The 20,353-nt window shown below is 44.9% G+C and overlaps 1 protein-coding gene across 1 annotated transcript in view; it reads right to left on the minus strand.

Annotated features, from left to right (window-relative positions):
• Positions 1-2,255: 2,255 nt before the first annotated feature.
• frrs1b (ferric-chelate reductase 1b) overlaps positions 2,256-20,353 on the minus strand; it is a 46,388-nt gene continuing 28,290 nt past the window's right edge. The window contains exons 12-16 of the mRNA XM_084326479.1: positions 11,260-11,357; positions 10,648-10,706; positions 10,142-10,285; positions 2,733-2,791; positions 2,256-2,622 (exon numbers count right to left, since the gene is read on the minus strand). Coding sequence (XP_084182605.1) covers positions 2,530-2,622; positions 2,733-2,791; positions 10,142-10,285; positions 10,648-10,706; positions 11,260-11,357 — 453 coding nt within the window. The 3' untranslated portion in view covers positions 2,256-2,529. The remainder of the gene's footprint in view (positions 2,623-2,732; positions 2,792-10,141; positions 10,286-10,647; positions 10,707-11,259; positions 11,358-20,353) is intronic.

The raw sequence follows: 20,353 nt of genomic DNA on the forward strand, positions 1-20,353 counted from the left end.
CCAACGAACGTGCATTCGCCAGAAAGATGGATGGAATTGCTGGACGGTAAGCAGATCTTTTTAATCTAAGTCTGATACCGCCTCGTCTACCTCTATGTTTCTTTCTGCCGTTTCCTTTGTTGCCGTTCTCCCGCTTGATTTCTGTTAGCCCTTCTGGGCATAAAGTGTCTCCCAACTCCAATTTGAGTCCGGAGTTTAGGTCCATAAGTGTCTGGCGGTCGTATGACATACCCGCCAGTGATGATTTAATAAAAAAAGTCGAAAAAACAAACATAATAGCTAAAAATGAGCACAATCGTCGCGGAGCTAAACCAAAGGCGACTGACCGGGGTCGCGCCATAGACATGTACCCACAAACTCAGGACCCACAAATGACACGGGTGCACGCATCCCCCTCATGTCAAAACAACTGATGACACGATGAAGCTGCACTATGCTTCCAGTCACAAAAAGAGCGTGAATGCGTAAAAATGAAGAAAAAGGAACAAGTAAAATCAGAACAAAGGAACAAAGTTGAGAGGGGAAAAAGACAATAATGGTAAACAAAGTTGAAATACATATAAAAAAAAAATACTAAATATGATCAGAGAATGAAAGCAGATATGAAGAGGTGAGTTTTTAGCACATTCGTGAAGGGAGGGAGTGAGACGGAGTGAGTTCCAGAGGGAGGGGTGGGGGCGCAGAGGTTCTGAGCTTGGTCCTTGTGGAGATGAGTCAAGATGAGTTTGCTGATGACACAGTAGTGGTGGGCCTGATCTCTGCAAACGACAAGAGGGCCTACCTGGAAGAGGTAGAGGATCTGGCGCGGTGGTGTCAGGAGAACAGCCTCTCCCTGAACGTCAGCAAAACGAAAGAGATGATTGTGGACTTTAGGAGGTCGGGGCCAGGGACTACAGCCCCCTCAGCATCGATGTGGCACCGGTCGAGAGAGTGAACAGTTTTAAGTACCTCGGAGTCCACATATCCGAAGATTTGACATGGACCACACACATTGACAGTGTAGTGAAGAAGGCATGGCAACGCCTCTATTTCCTTAGGCGCCTAAGGAAGTTCAAAGTGAGTCAGAAGATCCTCAAGAACTTCTACTCGTGCCCAATAGAGAGCATCCTGACTGGTAACATCACCTCCTGGTTTGGGAATAGCACCGCACAAGACCGTAGCAGACTACAGTGAGTGGCCCGTTCAGCCAAACGCACAATTGGAGGTGGGCTTCCCACTCTCCAGGATATTTACAACAAGCGTTGCAGGGCCAAGGCTAAGAGAATAATCAAAGACTCTAGTCACCCAAACAACTGCCTCTTTGAACTGCAAGCGATACCGGAGTCTCATGGCCAGTACAGAGACTCAGAAGGAGCTTCTATCCCCAGGCCATCAGGATGCTCAACGACAATGACACTATGTAACAACCCATCATCTACACTCACAGCACACACATCCACATGTACACACTCACTTTAAATAAACACTCACCTTAACACCCACTTTACTCACTTTAGACACACTTTATATTTATTAGTAAAGAGATTTGCACAACAATTCATACCTCATTGCACCTTACCCTAAGTTTGTACCTCATCCCATTTCTGCATTAAAACTCCATCATAAAACATGCGTTTGTATGATCGCAGTGTCGGAAAACGACCCCCCCCGATGATTTTGTGAAGAAACATAATTATGGTAGTGTACCTTTTGACAAAGGTAACGTCTATTTTACCGAACCCCCATCCTAAACCATGAGTTTGTATGATCGCAGCATCGGAAAACACCCCCCCACCCCCCGGCTTTGTGAAGAAACAAGGTCATGTGTTTACCTTTGACCTGGCAATAATATAGGTTTCAGGCAAGCAGCCGCAAGATTTGCGCATATGCTGCACAAAACACACTTTATCTCACGATCTAGAAAACCAGCCTGGATTATTTTGAAACGGGGCGATGTTTACCCTGGTATAGCGCACAAACGAAGGGATGTAGAAATGAACTGTTTCATCACTATTGTACTATAAATAGTGCCTGTCAAATGAGCCATACTATTGTCTCCATAGCTATAATATAGAATATACGATGGGTCCGCAAACATTGTGAAAATGGTCAATAACGCTGGCGCCAGGGAGTAAAGATGGGAAAACAGCGTGGCAGTCAATGAGTTAAGGCTAATCTGTAACCGATTACATTTTGAAAGTAATGTTCCTAACCTTTCTTTCAAGACACTCAAGTCTAATAAACTGAAATGAAGAAACCCTCACGGCAAACACATAAAAATCACAATGACATTTTAATGAGCAGCAGCAGCACAAAAAAAAACATTAAAAAAATTTGATTTTGTCATAATGACTTATACATACACAGTATGATAAGATAAAAGGCAAGCGGAAACTCTTGCAGCACAGCGTCTTTGGCAAAAACTTTAAATTCTTGTGTAACACAACACAAACATTTATTAGTGAATAACTATATATAAATATATATTCAACACTGATTAAAAAAAGCATCATCCTGGTTAGCACAGGGTCATAATAAAGAGTAATGATACTATACATGTGCTATAGTGTTCATCAGGGCACCCAAGAATCCAACATTTCCCAGGAGGAACACCATGAACACAATCCTCTTGAATTTTGGATCCTTTAGAGAGAAATGTAGGCGAAGGGGGAAAGTTTTAACAATCAGATAATTTGTCAAGATTCTAGGAAATGTAAAAGAAAAGGATTCTTAAGACAAGCAAAGAGACTCACCTGCCTCCTATCCTCTGGCTGTGCAACTATAATGTGTTGTGTGTCTTCACTAACACCCCCTGTGGATACATATACATTGACTAAGTGTTAATTGATACAATGGAGCTTTAACATAAAAATAAATAATAATAATAATAATAATAATAATAACAATACAATTATTAACCATTTCTGCGCCAAAAACGAATAAACTCGTTATAGCCTGCCAATCGTTGGACGCCAAACAACGAGTAAACTCGTTATTGGATCCGTTTTTCTTTTATTCGCTATTTCCATTCATAATTCATCCAGCAAGGCTGTGGGAAAATCTGGCACTCTGTCTGAGATCGCAACGGCCCGATACCGCCACCTGGTGGTATTCGGACGATGTTGCACTTACTTTCTGCAGGAAGCTTGGCTCTGTGCGTCAGTAAATGTCATCCGGGTGGAGTTTTTTTGTAACGTGGATCCAGATACACACTCGAGTGCATTGAATCGCCTTCGAGACGCAAGAATCATTATGCTTTTGGAGCTTATGGCGTCGGCCAAACGGAAATACGATCTAGCAGATGGCAATCAAATAATTGGAATATTCTTTCTGATGGGCGGCTGGGTGGCGTAGCGGAGATTGTCACCAATGCAAGAGACTCCGGTCTCGACTCCCCGAGTCAGCATTGCCTGCGGCTTGGGCCAGTCGTCATACTATCTCAATTGGCAGAGGTAGCGGGTGGAAAGTCGATGAGTGGGGATTGGACGTTGTGGACAGCGACTCCTACAGGTCGGTTGGGTGACGCCTGTACAGCAGAGACAGGAAGGATCGGGGGCAGCGTGAGCCTCCCACGCGTTACTCCTCGCCACTGAGAGTCCGCGCTGTCTGGTGAAAAGATGCAACAGGCTGCCTCCTCGTGTACCGGAGGGGACATGTGATGCAAGGCTTCTATCCTCACTACAGCTGACCAGTGGGATGCATAGTCTAGCAACGTTCAAGACAGGGGAGGGGAGAATTGAAGGGGAGAATTGGCGATACGAAATTGGGCTGGGAGAAAAATTGAAAAATAAGGAGAAAAAGTGGATAAAAAAGGAAGGAATATTCTTTCTGCAGTCTCATTGGCCAGAGGTAAGAGCAATCTAAGGTTAATTTCAGCTCGATTGTCCATTGCTATCACTGCAATCGATCTGATCAATGTATGCTGTTGTACTAACGAATGCCGTTATTGACAATCAATTAATTTAAACGACCCCCCCCATTTCCTGCATGCATGATGGAACATAATATATACCGATCATATGCATTTGAATTTTTTATTGTAGCGTGTATAGGGACGAAATGCCAATGGATTAAGTATAATATGCATCGCGGCCTATTACTAGCGTTCTAGGAATTATCCTAGACCACTCTAAAACTATACTTATATTCACCACGGTATAAAACGACAATGTATGAATGGAAAAAATATTACTTTCCCACATCTTGAACGATAGATACCCGATGTCAAATGGGCCATATTATTGCATTATATAGCTATAATATTTAAATAGTTAAAGCCCTGCAAACAAGGTGAGCGACTCCCACCGTTTACAGTGATGGCGTCAGCTGCTAATGATGCGTATATTGCGTGGCAGCTATTGTGTTAAAGAGACAAGTCGGAGGTCACAAGTTCCCAGTTGGAAAATTTTAATTATGACCTCAGTACGTTCCAACGTCCCAACTTAGAAATACCAAGGGAGAAACCATGTAGAATTTGTAGTTTATGTAGAAGCTGGTTTCTGAACACAATACATGCTGTTAAATGAGGCTACCACACTGTCGAACAATCGTCTACTAAAGATTAAAACAATGTTGTTTACAGTTTATAGTGTATGAAGCCATGTTGAAATGACGTCAGATAACTGCTTCTTGGAAAAGTCGGAGCTGAGAGACAATGCCTGAGTTTCCTACAGTACTTGGAATTCCGACTTCAACGGCCGTTCCATTGAATTTTTTCCTAGTAGGAGGTCGGATCTTTCCTAGTTCTCATTTCAATGGAATGCACCATTTCAGACACACAGTCACCCAGTCACTTCCTCACTCCCTCATTCCCACTCTGCCCCTAGTGGTGGTTCACAGGCATGGTACTTTGACTCATGTTAACCCTTTAATCGCCAAGGACGACTTTAGACGTCATTGCTCGCCATGCTTAATCTGCCAATGACGTCGTACAGCGTCTTTGAGATCAATATTTAAAAAATCTGTCATGGCAATCATATTTCACCCACGGATACTTGAGACTTGCTGTTGATCTCCTCTCAACTCTTCAACGGTTCAAGACCACCATCTGGTGGCCGATCGGCGAATCGCCAAAACCGGAAGTGAGCGGCAGGAAGTGGTGCTCACCCATATTTCGTCCGGCCACTCACTATCGCTCGCGGGACTCCAGCTTGATACACTGGATAGCGATCCGTTGCCAATAACTCTATAAACAACATGATTTGGACGTATATAGTATTATACAACCTGGAAATGGATCGCATATATCAACATCCCATAATAGCGATCTTTCTGCTCCACGCTGATCACCCAACGGTCAGAGGAAGCTGCGGTGAGTTTCAGCGTGTTTGATTATTATTATCCATATAAACTGCTCTGATCTATGTATCGCCCATACTACATAAATGATTTAACGTCGGCCACGGACTTATAACCCCCCCCCCTCCGGTCACCAGCAGATGATGAGGCATGACGTTTAGGACCTTGTACAATTGAAATTTTTAATCTGACGTCAATAGGTATCAAACTACATTTGATGATCTAATATATGTATTTATGGCTATAACTCACGTTCTGCAGAATGCTGCAGAAAACGATAAAAACATATTTATACTTTAGACCGTATTTTAGTATGAATATGTGAATAAAAAAGTAGAACGTTGCTACATCCTAAACGATAGATACTTGATGTTGAATGGGCCATAGTAATGTCAATTTAGCAATACAATTTAAAAAGTTATAGCCCTGCAAAGAAGGGGAACATCTCCATAGACAAATAGAGCTGGCAGAGGATGGTATAAGGATGGATATAAGCGTGGCAGAGAAAGGGTTAAGAGTTAGTAAGGAAAACATTTCTAATTGACCTATCTCAAGCTCTGCCTTTTTTTCTTCACAACTGTCGCTTGGGAAGAAACCATTGTGATTGGAGGATTAAGAAAAGAGGGTAGGTCAATTGACCAAGGCCAAGGTGGTGGATGTCTTGTAGTGATGACCAAGATGATGCAATCCTCTCTACGTCGCCCCCATACTTCAAATGGATCAGAGCGGAATACATACTCGTCTGCAAACGGAATATGACTGATATTTTGAACTCCGAGTCTATTTCAATCTTAAAAAAAAATTCTTACCCCAGTTGCTATTGCATGTACATATTTGTGTTTTATTACACGTATATGTACATACATACCAACTATTCGCCTGTTTTATTCTCCACCCATCGATCATCCATAGCAACACTACTATCACCGACATCCAAGAAGGGGGATCCCCCCTTGAATGGCCCTTCTAAGGTTTCTCTCCTCCACATCGCCTGTGGTGCTTTTTTCCTATTGCTAGGTTTTTTGTGAGTTTTTCCTTACCTTCGCTGGGGTATGTCTGGGAGTGTTGCATTTATTTATTTTACATTTAGTTTGGATTTCATGGTGTTTTTTTGTTTCTTCTTGACTTGTTTAACACATTCGGCGCCAGGGACTAGTCTGGGCTTGTGGTAGCTAGGCCAAGCATTAAAACATAGGATTTCGTCACCTTGTTTGCAGGGCTATATTATATTCTATATTATAGCTATGGATACAATACTATGGCCCATTTGACATCAAATATATATCGTTCAATATGTGAATTGTTTACATCAGGGTGAACGCTGTTGTATTCGCAAATATGAGAGCCAGCAATACGCAGCTCCAGTTAATCTAATTTATACCGTAATGAATCATTAAAAAAATATACCGTTAACTGGAATATGTTGTTTCTTTACACATATGTTAGGATTATGTAATTGGTTTGTCATGACAAAACAATAAAAATCGCTACTTTACATCAGGGTGAACGCTGTTACGCTGCCACCACCCACTTCAATGACAGAGCTCTCATATTTGCGAATGCATAAACTATATCTTAAATTATGGCTATGTGTCTAATATGACTGTCGCGAAGTCATTGATAAGCGACAGCCATATTAGACACATAGCCATAATTTAAGATATAGTTTATGCATTCGCAAAATATGAGAGCTCTGTCATTGAAAGTGCTTCTACAACGGAAGACGGCCGCTGCTGCTGGAGCTGCAAGCCGGCGGCGGCGCACGGAAGCCGGGGGAGAAACCACTGCATCGCCCCGCTGGCGCTTCAGCAGCCTCCACTGATGTTATGACGTTACAAACGCGAAATAACATTATACATTATGCTCCGCGAAATAACATTATACTGTAGTTAATCAGCCAGCAGCCTCCACTGATGTTATGACGTTACAAACGCGAAATAACATTATACATTATGCTCCGCGAAATAACATTATACTGTAGTTAATCAGTCAGCAGCCTCCACTGATGTTATGACGTTACAAATAACATTATACATTATGCTCCGCGAAATAACATTATACTGTAGTTAATCAGTCAGCAGCCTCCACTGATATTATGACGTTACAAACGCGAAATAACATTATACATTATGCTCCGCGTTCGCGGCAAAAGGGGGCGGGGGTCGTAGCCAATCAGAGAAAAGCTGAACACAAGTTGGTTGCCTTTAATATTCACGCGACCCGGACCCATATAATCGATGCACAGCCGCCTGGCACACAAGGTTTCAAAGGGTGCTCGATACCGCCGCCTGGTAGGATGCGGCCGGTATTGCACTTTTGCGATCTCAGACTCATTCCCTATGATAACACCAGGTTCCCTGGATGGATAATGAATACAAATATAAAAAATAATAATAAACGACCAAAACCCGAAATATCTCGGGTCTGGCGCCCAAGTTAACCAGACTTATCGCGCGAGTTAACCAGACGTATCTCGGGTTTGGCGCCCACAGCGTTAAAGAAGACTTTAACTTGTGATTTTGGGCTTTACAAATACATTTGATTTGATTTGACACACAGCATGATTTTTATGTTGTTTTGTGGTTCTAAATGTAGGGATTGTAGGCTGTATGCTTCTGAACTGAATGTACTCACAGAATTGCCTAACTGAAGAAGATGTCTAACCTTATGTGTGTTCTACACTACTCTGCAGCACTGCACATTGAGAGTACACTTCGGCTCACTCACGTTATCTTCTCAAACGTGGAAATGGGCGACCAAGATGTTCTCTGTGTCACTGGCAGAAAGGACTGACAACTGACAAGCTGCTTGATATTCACTTAAACACACACTGCCACACTTTCACTCCTACGCACAAGCCCACACACACACACACACACACACACACACACACACACACACACACACACACACACACACACACACACACACACACACACACACACACACACACACACACACACACACACACACACACACACACACACACACACACACACACACACACACACACACACACACACACACACACACACACACACACACACACACACACACACACACACACACACACACACACACACACACACACACACACACACACACACACACACACACACACACACACACACACACACACACACACACACACACACACACACACACACACACACACACACACACACACACACACACACACACACACACACACACACACACACACACACACACACACACACACACACACACACACACACACACACACACACACACACACACACACACACACACACACACACACACACACACACACACACACACACACACACACACACACACACACACACACACACACACACACACACACACACACACACACACACACACACACACACACATTAACTGAACCAGAGGGTAAATAACTGCACTGGTGCCAAATGTTTACTTCAGGGACTGATCAAAGCTAAAACTAAGAAGATGAAAATGTTATTTGAGGTAAAATTGAAAAGACTAATCCAACTAGTCTAGAAAGAAACTAAGAAGTCATTAGATAAAATAGATGCCTATTGGTTTTGTTTAATTACCGTGCAGATAAGCTGCTAACAGGGTTCACAGTGTATAATAAAGTACTGTGTATTATAATACATGGAAAGGACCCAATATCGTGTGCCATGCCCATGAGAGAGGGAAAACAACACTGTAAAGACACCACTTGTTCATGCTTATTCACATGAGATATAGTGAGGAAAGCTTATTCACATGAGATATAGTGTGAGGAAAGCTTATTCACATGAGATATACAGTAGTGTGAGGAAAGCTTATTCACATGAGATATAGTGTGAGGAAAGCTTATTCACATGAGATATACAGTAGTGTGAGGAAAGCTTATTCACATGAGATATAGTGTGAGGAAAGCTTATTCACATGAGATATAGTGTGAGGAAAGCTTATTCACATGAGATATACAGTAGTGTGAGGAAAGCTTATTCACATGAGATATAGTGAGGAAAGCTTATTCACATGAGATATAGTGTGAGGAAAGCTTATTCACATGAGATATAGTGTGAGGAAAGCTTATTCACATGAGATATACTGTAGTGTGAGGAAAGCTTATTCACATGAGATATAGTGTGAGGAAAGCTTATTCACATGAGATATAGTGAGGAAAGCTTATTCACATGAGATATAGTGAGGAAAGCTTATTCACATGAGATATAATGAGGAAAGCTTATTCACATGAGATATAGTGAGGAAAGCTTATTCACACAAGATATACTGTACAGTACTGTGAGGAAAGCTTATTCACATGAGATATAGTGCGAGGAAAGCTTATTCACATGAGATATACAGTAGTGTGAGGAAAGCTTATTCACATGAGATATAGTGTGAGGAAAGCTTATTCACATGAGATATACTGTAGTGTGAGGAAAGCTTATTCACATGAGATATAGTGTGAGGAAAGCTTATTCACATGAGATATAGTGAGGAAAGCTTATTCACATGAGATATAGTGAGGAAAGCTTATTCACATGAGATATAGTGCGAGGAAAGATTATTCACATGATATATGGCGTGAAGACAGCTTATTCACATGATATACAGTATGGTGTGAGGAAAGCTTGTTCTGATTGAATTTGACACAAACTGCGCCATGTACAACTACACTAAACGTTCTGTGTGTACGATTTTCAATCACAAATTTACAGTAGACCGTGAGTCATTGTGTCCAGTTGTTTTGGAGCAAAATTCAAACAGAGAGATCTTACCTATTGTAGCTTAAAGACTACCATGTGATATATGTTGTTATGGTCTAATGACACTCTACTTGCAGGAAGATGGGAGCTGTGTTGCCCGCCGCTAGTACCTCTTTTCTTGAGTCTTTTAGAGTGAAGCAGTAGGACCAGGTCTGCCAGAAGGACCCAGGTCACCCAGCCAGCCAGGACACCCCTGGACCAGGAGCCTGGGAGCTGCAACGCCTGCAGACCAACCCCAAGGAAGATACTCGCCACTGGGAGAGAAGAGAAGGAGAGGAGAGGAAGAGGGAGAAAGGAGACAGAGAGGAGATGAGAGGAAAGGGGTAGGAAATGGGGATTAATTGGGGGTAGAAGAGAGGAAAGGAGAGTGGAAGAGGAAAATACGAAAGGGAAGAAGAGGAGAGAAGGGAGAAGATGATGGCAGTAGATAAGGAGAGGGGGAGTAAAAGGGAGAGTGGAAGAGGAAAGGAAAGAGGAGAGAGGACAGAGAGAGGAGAGGAGATAAGATGAAAGATATTTCACCCTGAAAATGTTTTGGAAATGTGTGGTTGTCATCATGACCATCCTTCCATGATCCCCACCAACCCAGCCTTCCCTCTTAATCATCATTCCTTACCGGCCAGTATCTGCAGTAAAGTGCCTGTTCCCAAATGCATCCAATTGAAGATGAACCTCCTGCAGTAGGTGGGGGGGGGAATAAATAAATGAGAAACCAGTCTTGGCAAGATTGCAGTTGGCTGAGGATGATCATTTAACTCTTGTGTTCACATTAGTGTTGCTCACCCATGTGGACCCACAACATTATTGGGATTTTAAAACAATAAAGCCATAACAATTCATGTAAACATACTTAACCTGATCTCAATTCCAAACAATCTAGACAGCATATATGGTTAATATTTGCCACTTACCTCTGCTAGATCACATTTATCAATAATAGTGCTATTTGTTTTTTAAATACAATGTAAAAAAATAATAATAATAATAATTATAATAATAAAGACTCCATTATAATCAAGACATGAATGGACTAAAACATAAGTGAAACAAGGTGGAGCCAGTGAACCTTTTTGTTGAATTTTTACTTGTTTTCACCTACAATTTCCACACTTTACACACACTCAACATGGGGTACATCCATGTGTCACCATAATCTTCGCTTAATCTGGGCAGTGATGAGCTACTGTAGCCGTAGGCGCTATTATTAAAATGTAGTTTGAGGTCTTACCAGCGGGACTCGGGGGCGGGGCGGAGCACTGCCATGATTGGTTGGACGACAGACAGGACCAGGACTGTACAGCCTATGTATGGATGGGCACCTGCTTGCTGTAGCCAATAGAAAGAGGAAGATATTCAAATAGTGCAGGAGAATAAGGAAAGGTAGCAAGAAGCAGTGCTTTGGACTGAGTGGCTGAGCAATATATCAACATGTATCGTATCCATCTTCATATCGGTGCATCCATAATATAAACATTGAACAAAAAGTTTGGAAATTTGTGTTTGGTAGATTATTAACAATGCTTCTTGGGAAGATTTTATACCATTGGAAAGCCTGTTTATTTCTAGGGATGCACCGAATGGGAAATTCTTGGCCGAAACCGATACCGAAAATAGAATACAGTTGGCCGAAAACCGAATGCCGAAAATGATTCATAGAATAGAATTTTTTTTTACCAATGTTGTGGAACATTATGATTATGGAAAAATATATGATTATGGCTAAACTTAACTTAAATAATAAATAATCACTATTATGGGTCCATAAAACATTTATTCAGCACTTCTGAATGCATACAGTACATTAATTCCATCTTTTCTCTGGCTGCCGCGGTGGACATCTGTGCTCTACTGAGCGCACCTTTCTAGTCCCAGGACGATGAATGTTCTCTCTTGACTCGGCACAGTAGACGCGCGACGTGTATGCTCGAGAATGATAATAATAATGCTCTTCAGATTATATTATCAACGACAGACAGCGTCAATGTGAGAAACACAATCCCCCCCCTCTCGCTCTGAAGAATATGCATATTAGATCACTCTGTGATTAACCGCGACGGGCATATAGTAAATAAGGATATAAAGCTGCAGACGCATTTATTGGACACGTTGTGCACAGAGTTTACATAGAAACAGCGCGACTCCCGACAGCGCGACATCATCACAACAACACGCGTTAGGTTACAGGTTGTTTCTGTTTCTGTGATATATTTTCGGTGAAAAAACTCTTTGGCCGAAAGCCGAAAGGCCATTTTTTGCCATTTTCGGCCGAAATCTTTTGGTGGCCGAAATTTCGGTGCATCCCTATTTATTTCCATTTTAAATACTACCTGATTGGCAGCACCTGGGGGTAGGCTACCCGGGTCAATAGCAATAGCAACAGCAGAATAAGCGGTTTGCCATTCGCAGAGAAGATTTGGCAAATCTTACATGAACGCAACTCACATACTCAGCTGTGCTGCTCATCCCACAAATGCATGATCCTTAGAAATGGGGCACCATTTAAAAAGGGAAATAAACAGGCTTTCCAACTGTATAAAATGTGTTGCCAAGAAGCATCGTTACAACAGAGAAACAATCTAAATGTACCAAACTAAAATTTCAGAATTTTCTATTTGATGTTTATATATAAAAGCTAGGCTAGTCTGCAGCCGGATAGCTTTCTACTGAACACACAGAGGGGATATTGGTATCAATCTTCTTGTCTCGACTCTGGAGAAGACGGTAAGAGCATTTCCCCATAATGTTGGCGTGTTCCTTTTAAAGCTGCATATCCGATGACATGCTGTACACCGAACAAGAAAAGAGATTAGAGGAGAACTCGCAAACAATCAAAACATTATTCTGCCATTTGCATCCGGTGCCACCCGTGAACCAAGCTTTGTGAGGCTTCCTATGGAGCGGTTCTATTTCTTTAATGGATTTATAAGAGTAAAAAGAAAAAAAGCCATTAACAAAGTTGTTCTGAAGCAGCGCAGTGTGGCAGGATGCAGGTCATTGAACGTCACTCTCAATACCTGGTTAGAGAAAAGATGAACCAGAGAGGAGGGAGGATGAGAAGCGCGGCTCAAGGACGGTGCAAAAGATTACATTTAATAATTACTATTACTTAGGGGGCAGTGCATTTCATGAAAAAGCCTGCAATGTACTCATGCCTGCGCATTCACAGAGAAGGTTGGGGAGAGTGACATCAGAAGTAATAATCACACAAGGCAGCTCAACGAGTGAATCTGTGGAACATGTTTGTTTTTTTGTTGCAAATTAACTAGTCTAGTCACCAAAACAGCCTTCTTCCACATCACCCAGTCCTTCATGATCTACTGTACTCACCAGTACCTGTTTAATAATAACTGGACTTTGAAGTCTTTATTCGTCATGCAGTGACACACGCATGCGCTGGGCGGCACACACAGGAACACACACATGCTATTTTTTTGGGGTCGCCGATGAGATTTAGTCTCTGGCTGCGCTTGACCCGTCCCGTCGTCCTTCCCCCCCAAGGGCAGCCGGGAGCAGATAAGGGGGGCCGCGCCCCGGGGACCAATCCAAGTGCTCCTGTCCGTCTTCGTCAGGGACGCGACAGCGTTAGCGATCTGTTGTGCATGGTTTTCCATTGGGTTTATCTTATCGGGAGGGGAAACCCTTGCGAGCACGGGGGGAGAACATGCAAACTCCACACAGAAAGGCCCGGGAGATACCTCACCTGGGTACCTGGCAACGCGGAAACCTGGTCCCCAAGCGGGAATCGAACCCTAGACCTTCTAGCTGTGAGGCGACAGTGTTAACCACTACACCACCGTGCCGTTTAAGAGACCACATCACCCCAGTCCTTCATGATCTACACTGGCTCCTGGTTAAATACAGGGTAGACTTCAAAGTTTTACTCACTGGCTCGTTTGGCAGAGTCAGCGGGTGGAAGTCGATGGGTGGGGATTGGACGTTGTGGACAGCGACTCCTACAGGTCGGTTGGGCGACGCCTGCACAGCAAAGACAGGAAGTGGCTAGGGTAGTGTGAGCCTCCCACGCGTTACACCTCGCCACTGAGAGTCCGTGCTGGCCGGTGAAAAGATGTGACAGGCTGCATCCTCGTGTGCCGGAGGGAACACGTGATGCAAGGCTTCTATCCTCGCTACAACCGACCAGTGGGGGGCATAGTCGAGCAACGTTCAAGACAGGGCAGGGGAGAATTGGAAACACGAAATTGGGGGATGGGAGAAAAATAGAAAATAAGGAGAAAAAGTGGATAAAAAAAATGTATTTACTCGCTACCTACAGGCCCTCAACAACCTGCCCCCCGCTTACATGTCTGGCCTCCTCCAACAACACGCCCCCTCAGGTCTGCTGATGCCAACCTCCTGTCAACCGGCCAAATTGCCAAACCGGTCGCTGCCCCCTCTGTGGAATGCACTTCCAATCCACATAAAAATGCTTCCACACTGCCAAGATTCAAAAACGGCCCTCAAAACCCACCTCTTCACACAGGCTTTCCCTCCTAAACTGCTGTCACCCCCCTCCCCCTATGTTTGAATCATTTTGATATTATTAAATAGTGTTGTTTTTACTTGTTTAATATAATCCCACCATGTAATGTGTCTTTGGGTACCCAGAAAAACGCCCTATAAGTCTGATGTATTATTATTATTATTTGTCTAAATGTCATTTTCATTATTTATTTTCCAGCACTACTTTCTTCTCTTGTATTGTATTTGATGTGGGTGTTACAGACACTCAATTTAGATTTAATTATTTCATCCCCCGTCTGGCTACACCACACCCAAGAGTAAAGAAATAAGTTTACAAACTTGGCAGTACATTAGGGAGGCAGTGTTACTGGCACAAAAATGCACAGCTAATTGATTCATTAAAGCAATTGTATTGCTTCAAAAAAAGGGCAATCATTCTGAACAGCTTGTTTGGGCTTGTTAATCTGAAGACTTCAAACCACGGCCAAAACGGCAAGGAGTACATATGCTATTTCCCCCCAGTGCCCAAATAACTTTTCAGACACATCCTTGCAAAGACACATTTTCAAAATCAAAAACCATCAAAAGTTTCAAACCCCATTTTCCATAATAATGTCCCCTTTAAAACTTTAAATATCTATTCAATAACAGGCTGAGTAACCTTTTCTGGAAGAGAAAATACTTTCACTGGAATCCTGTTGCTAGGGAACAGTTTATATTTGTATTTCCTGTCAGGTATTCATTCTACAGTATATAGAGAATATACAGGTATAGCAAACATCAAAACAAATAAATGCACATCCATTTAGAATGTTTGTGTTGTCAAGATGAACCCATCTATAAGTTGAAAACACTGACAAACAAACAAACTCAGAGGAAGATATACATGTCCTAACCTATAAACGTTTCCCGTTCCAGAAAATGGTACCCAGTCTGTTATTGAAAATATATTCTTATGTTTTAATTTCACAGTCATTTTGTGTGATTACTTTGATGACACTCAAGTGTGTTCTTGGTGAATGCCCAGATATCAATACATTGCAGGCGTGTTTCTAACATGTTGGGCTACCCCCTAAACACAGCATGTTTCTAACATGTTGGGCTACCCCCTAAACACAGTGTTGTGAAGGGCCAGATTAAACCGAATATATATATTTATTTATATATATATATTTAATTGTATTTGTATATTCTCTAATATTCCCTGATATCCCTTGTATATTCCTTGTACAATATGCATTGAATATCCATTCTAGCCTACTGAACATCCCATAATAGTCTCCATTCTACTATTGGTCGAGACCTTGGTGCCAGGCTGCCATACCCCTCAGACCCAGTTCAAACGTACCGCTCCACATGTACGAACAAGTCCTAGTTCCGCGTAGGAATCTGACTACCGCACCACTAATGGGACTATTTGTTCATAGTGCGTATATATACTGCGCTACTAAAGTAGGACTTCCTTTTCAGTCCAGTTTCTTACCCTCCAATAGAGTCACAGACGTAAAGCCTCCCCGCGACGCCACGTGTGGGAGTAAGGCCAAGTTCGCCTACCATCGGTATTGAGACATCGTGTATATTAATATTTGAATAGTCATATTTGGCACTATATCGTCGAGTTGGACGTAGTCTATTAAGCTAATAATAGTCTGTTAATATATAGTGCTTCGTGCGGTGAGAATACTACCGTAGTCAGTACCCCATCGTTTCGGGCAGAGAACTGGCTGCTTATCCAGGGTGGTTGACCCCACGTGAAGCTGCACCCGAGGAGCCCCAGAGCCGACGAGCGAGTGGACCTGTATACCGGATTATTCTACCGACGACAGCCCGCCTTCCCAGGCACGGATTATGCTTTGTGTACGTTGATTATTCCATGGATAAAGACCCCCGACACTGCCGTGTGTTGGAACCCCCCCCCCCCCTGGAGAGGACGCAAGGTGAGGAGACGCTCTGCAAGACGAGGTCGCTTCACGTCTCTCCTCCGTGGACCGGATGACGCCGGCCCACAAAGAGTCCACCTGCTTTCATCTGTGGTCCAAGGATCGCCGGCGCATTGAACGGCACTACAGTGGGTTCACCTGGGATACCCTTGGCCGGATGAGGCAGCCGGATTCTACCCCCCCCCCCTTCCTACTCCTGTCGGCTTACAAGCGACCGGATTAACCCCCCCTAGTGTATCCAGTATATAATCATTAAAGTACCATTGCTGTTATTCCTTAAACTATTCCAGGTCGTATATGTACCACCTGCGCCTTCAGAGATTGGACATTCTCTATTGATATACCGACGAATACTCTTGCCATAAAAGTGCATACTAATTCCCATTCATAAATGTGATTGATTTGATTAAGTGCTTGCTCTACACACCATCGCTGTGTAGAAATAAAGACCTATTTCTAATTCGTACATTTGTGTTGGATCCGTTTCATCTACGTGACAGTGTTCATCATAATATATTTATGCCGTGTACTGGGTGGCCGAATATTAAGTACAAAGGTAGTGGTAGTAAGTATCATATCTAGTAATACAGTCAGGGAATTGTACCCCTCAGTTACAATTGGTCCTTCGAGCCGGAGGGTAATTAGTATAATATTAATATAGTGTTATTAATATTGAAATGGCCTATGATGAACACTCCACGAAACGATCCTCCTAACCAACGCCCGCAGCGCGAACGACGGCTCCCTCAGTACTTAGAGGCCTACGCTGTCAGTCAACAACCTAGTCTTCTACTAACAGTAAACGCGGTAAAACTAGAAAGTAAAAGTATGTCTAACCCCAACGCCCAGACTACCCCGACCATAGAGGCCCCTACGGGCTCTAATGTAACTGACCAAGTTCACGGTGGGGACCAGTGGGAACCAGACATGACTTCACACCCCGCCAGTACTGAAGAAGTAGTCCCCGATGAGTCCCGGGAGGAATACAACGCTACCGAGAGAGAACTCGGCACGGAAGAAGACGGGGAGAGCACCGTGGAGATAGAGCTCCAAGGCTCCGCAAGGAGTACCCCGAGGGAAGGCTCCCCTATACAACCGCCTTCTCCCAGCGAGGCAGAGAGGACCCTACAGCAGGCCTTCCTCATCAGCCTGAACGCCGCTGCTGAACGCGACCGACTGCAGATTCAGCAGCGGAGCGAAGAAGAGCATATACGTCTAGAACTAAGACGCATTCAGAGAGAAGAGAATGTGGCCCGAGACCGAGCAGACAGCCAGCGAGCAGCTGCTGGTGCTCTACGGGACGCAGAGCGCGACAGACAGCAAGCGCAACTAATAGAACAGCTGATCAGACGGACAACACCCTCTCCCTCCGCCAGAGGCTCCAGGAACTCGTCTAGACACACCTCCAGGGCGGCATCCCCTAGCCGAGTAAACAACCCTGAACTTGACCAACAGACGAGGTCTATACCCCCCACAGACCACCTCCCCCCACCGGTCCAAGCGAGACCTAGCAACCGGGAAGGAGCAGCATATCCTGTGGAGAGGCTAAACCAGAGACTACAAGCACTGGATGACCTAACTGAAGACGAAGAGGAAGAGGAGGAGAACCACGCCCGACGACAGCACAGTACTCTACCGGACCAGGAGGTCCGGTACAGCCCAGGCTATACTCCCGCGGAGCTGCGCTACAGACCCCCGACTCTATACACGGGTGAGCACGACGCACGACCCGCACCGAGGAACAGCACCTGGACAAGCGGGCCATGGTACACTGCCGGTACCAGCCCATACCAAGGAGCGGGAGGAGACTCGCCTAGGAGGCCTCTCCCCCAACGCTCGCCGATGTATCCACAGTCAGCGTCATACATTGGCCCGCCTATGGTACCCGACTTCACCCAAGAGAACCGGGCCCAGTATACGGAACTCCGCATGTGTCTGGAGACCATGTTGGTGGATGTATTGGATGAACGCCATAAATACGCCATCCTACTGAAGCACTTAAAGGTGCCCCGCGCACATAATATAGCGCTCGCCTACGCGACTTCCACCACCCCATACACAGCAGCGCTGGTAGCATTGGACCAGAGGTATGGGCGCATATGGGATTACGTGATCCAGGAGATCCGACACATCGACCGCTTACCCCCAGCAATAGACAATCGAGCACTGGACGACCTGTCCATCAGAGTGCAGTCCCTGGTAGGGATGTTGGGAGCGCAGAGAGAGAAGGGGAGGCATGAACTTTACGCCAACTCAAATGTGGAAAGGATCCTGGAGAAGCTGCCGCCCGCTCGACAGGAGCGTTTTAGGCGACAGAGGGACCACCGAGACCCGAATGGCCCCGAACCGAACCTCCTCGATCTAGCAGACTTCCTGGCGAGAGAAGTCAGCAGCCTACGGCTAGATACATTCGGACGGAGCACCCCTGGCTCCAGAGAAGGAACCAGACGACTAAATGATGGAAGAAGATCGGTGACTGTGATGCACCAATCGGAGTCAGTACCGAGCAGCAGGAGCCACAGTACCCCCTCCAGAACGGAGAAGTGGAAGATAGTGTGCCCCTACTGTGAGAAAGAACACTGGCTAGCGCAATGTGACTCCTTCCCCAAGCTGAACGCGGAGGAAGCAAGTCAATGGATAAAGTCCAACAAGCGCTGTTTTCGCTGTGCGCGCTCACACATGGCAGCCGAATGCCGCTTAAAGAAAAGGTGCACCAAGTGCGATGGAGCCCATCTGGACATACTTCACGACAGTAACAGACGGCGCCCTTCACCCGCACCATCCAGCAGCAAAGCGAGCGTCATGTACATCGATCCCGCCAGCAGCAGTGGAGCCCGAGTACTCCTAAAAGTAGTGCGTGTGACACTAAGCTACCAGAATAAAGTCCTGGACACTTACGCCGTCCTCGATGACGGATCAGAGAAGACCCTGCTGCTCGCCTCCGCTGCGGCCCAGCTAGGGCTGCGGGGAAGCGAAACCCAAATGACAATTCGGACAATAAGACGAGATTTGAAGACGATAAAGGGCGAGAATGTCTCATTCTCTATCGCAGCAAGCGGCCAGCCTGAGCGACGGTACCAGATTACAGACGCTTTCACCAGCCAAGAAATAGGACTGTCGCGGTACACATACCCCGTCGCCAAGCTGATGGAGAAATATGCACATCTGCGCAAGTTACCGATCCCGCTCATAGACAATGCTATGCCGACCCTGTTGATAGGCTCCGACCATGCAGACCTCATTGTCCCGATAGACCGGGTTCATACCGGACCCCGAGGCTGTCCTGCAGCAGTCGAGACCCGTTTGGGATGGACTCTCCAAGGCCCGCTCGCCAAATCTCTCAACCGAAGTACAGCCACTAGATGTCTCCACTCCCGAGTCACAGAGGGAGAAACCGCACTCCTGCAACACGTAGAGCGGCTATGGACCTTGGAACAAATGCCCTTTAAGAACGGAAAGAAAGACATTCGCTCTAAAGATGACATTTACGCCATTCACCTCCTCGAGACAGGGACCAAGAGAGTCCCGGTCAACGGCGTGTTGAGATACGCCACGCCACTCCTGCGGCGAGAAGGAATGTCTACTTTCCACGCCAAGACAGACGCCACAGAACGGTACCTGCTGAACACGGAGCGGCGCTTAGCCAAGAACCCCGCCCAAGAGAGTGTATACCGCGCTGAGATTGAGAAGCTCATCACAGCGGGACACGTCACAAAGATGGACATTAAAGAGGCTGACCAGACCACTGAATCGTGGTACGTGCCTCACCACAAGGTCCATCACAACGGTAAAGACCGCATAGTATTTAACTGCAGCTACCAGATCGGATCCCAAAATCTGAATAAAGAGTTACTGCCCGGTCCCACACTCGGCCCCTCCCTACTCGGCGTTCTACTCCGCTTCCGCCAGGAAAAGGTGGCC

Source organism: Notolepis coatsorum (assembly GCF_963971535.1).
Source record: "Notolepis coatsorum genome assembly, chromosome: 12".
Classification (NCBI taxonomy): domain Eukaryota; kingdom Metazoa; phylum Chordata; class Actinopteri; order Aulopiformes; family Paralepididae; genus Notolepis; species Notolepis coatsorum.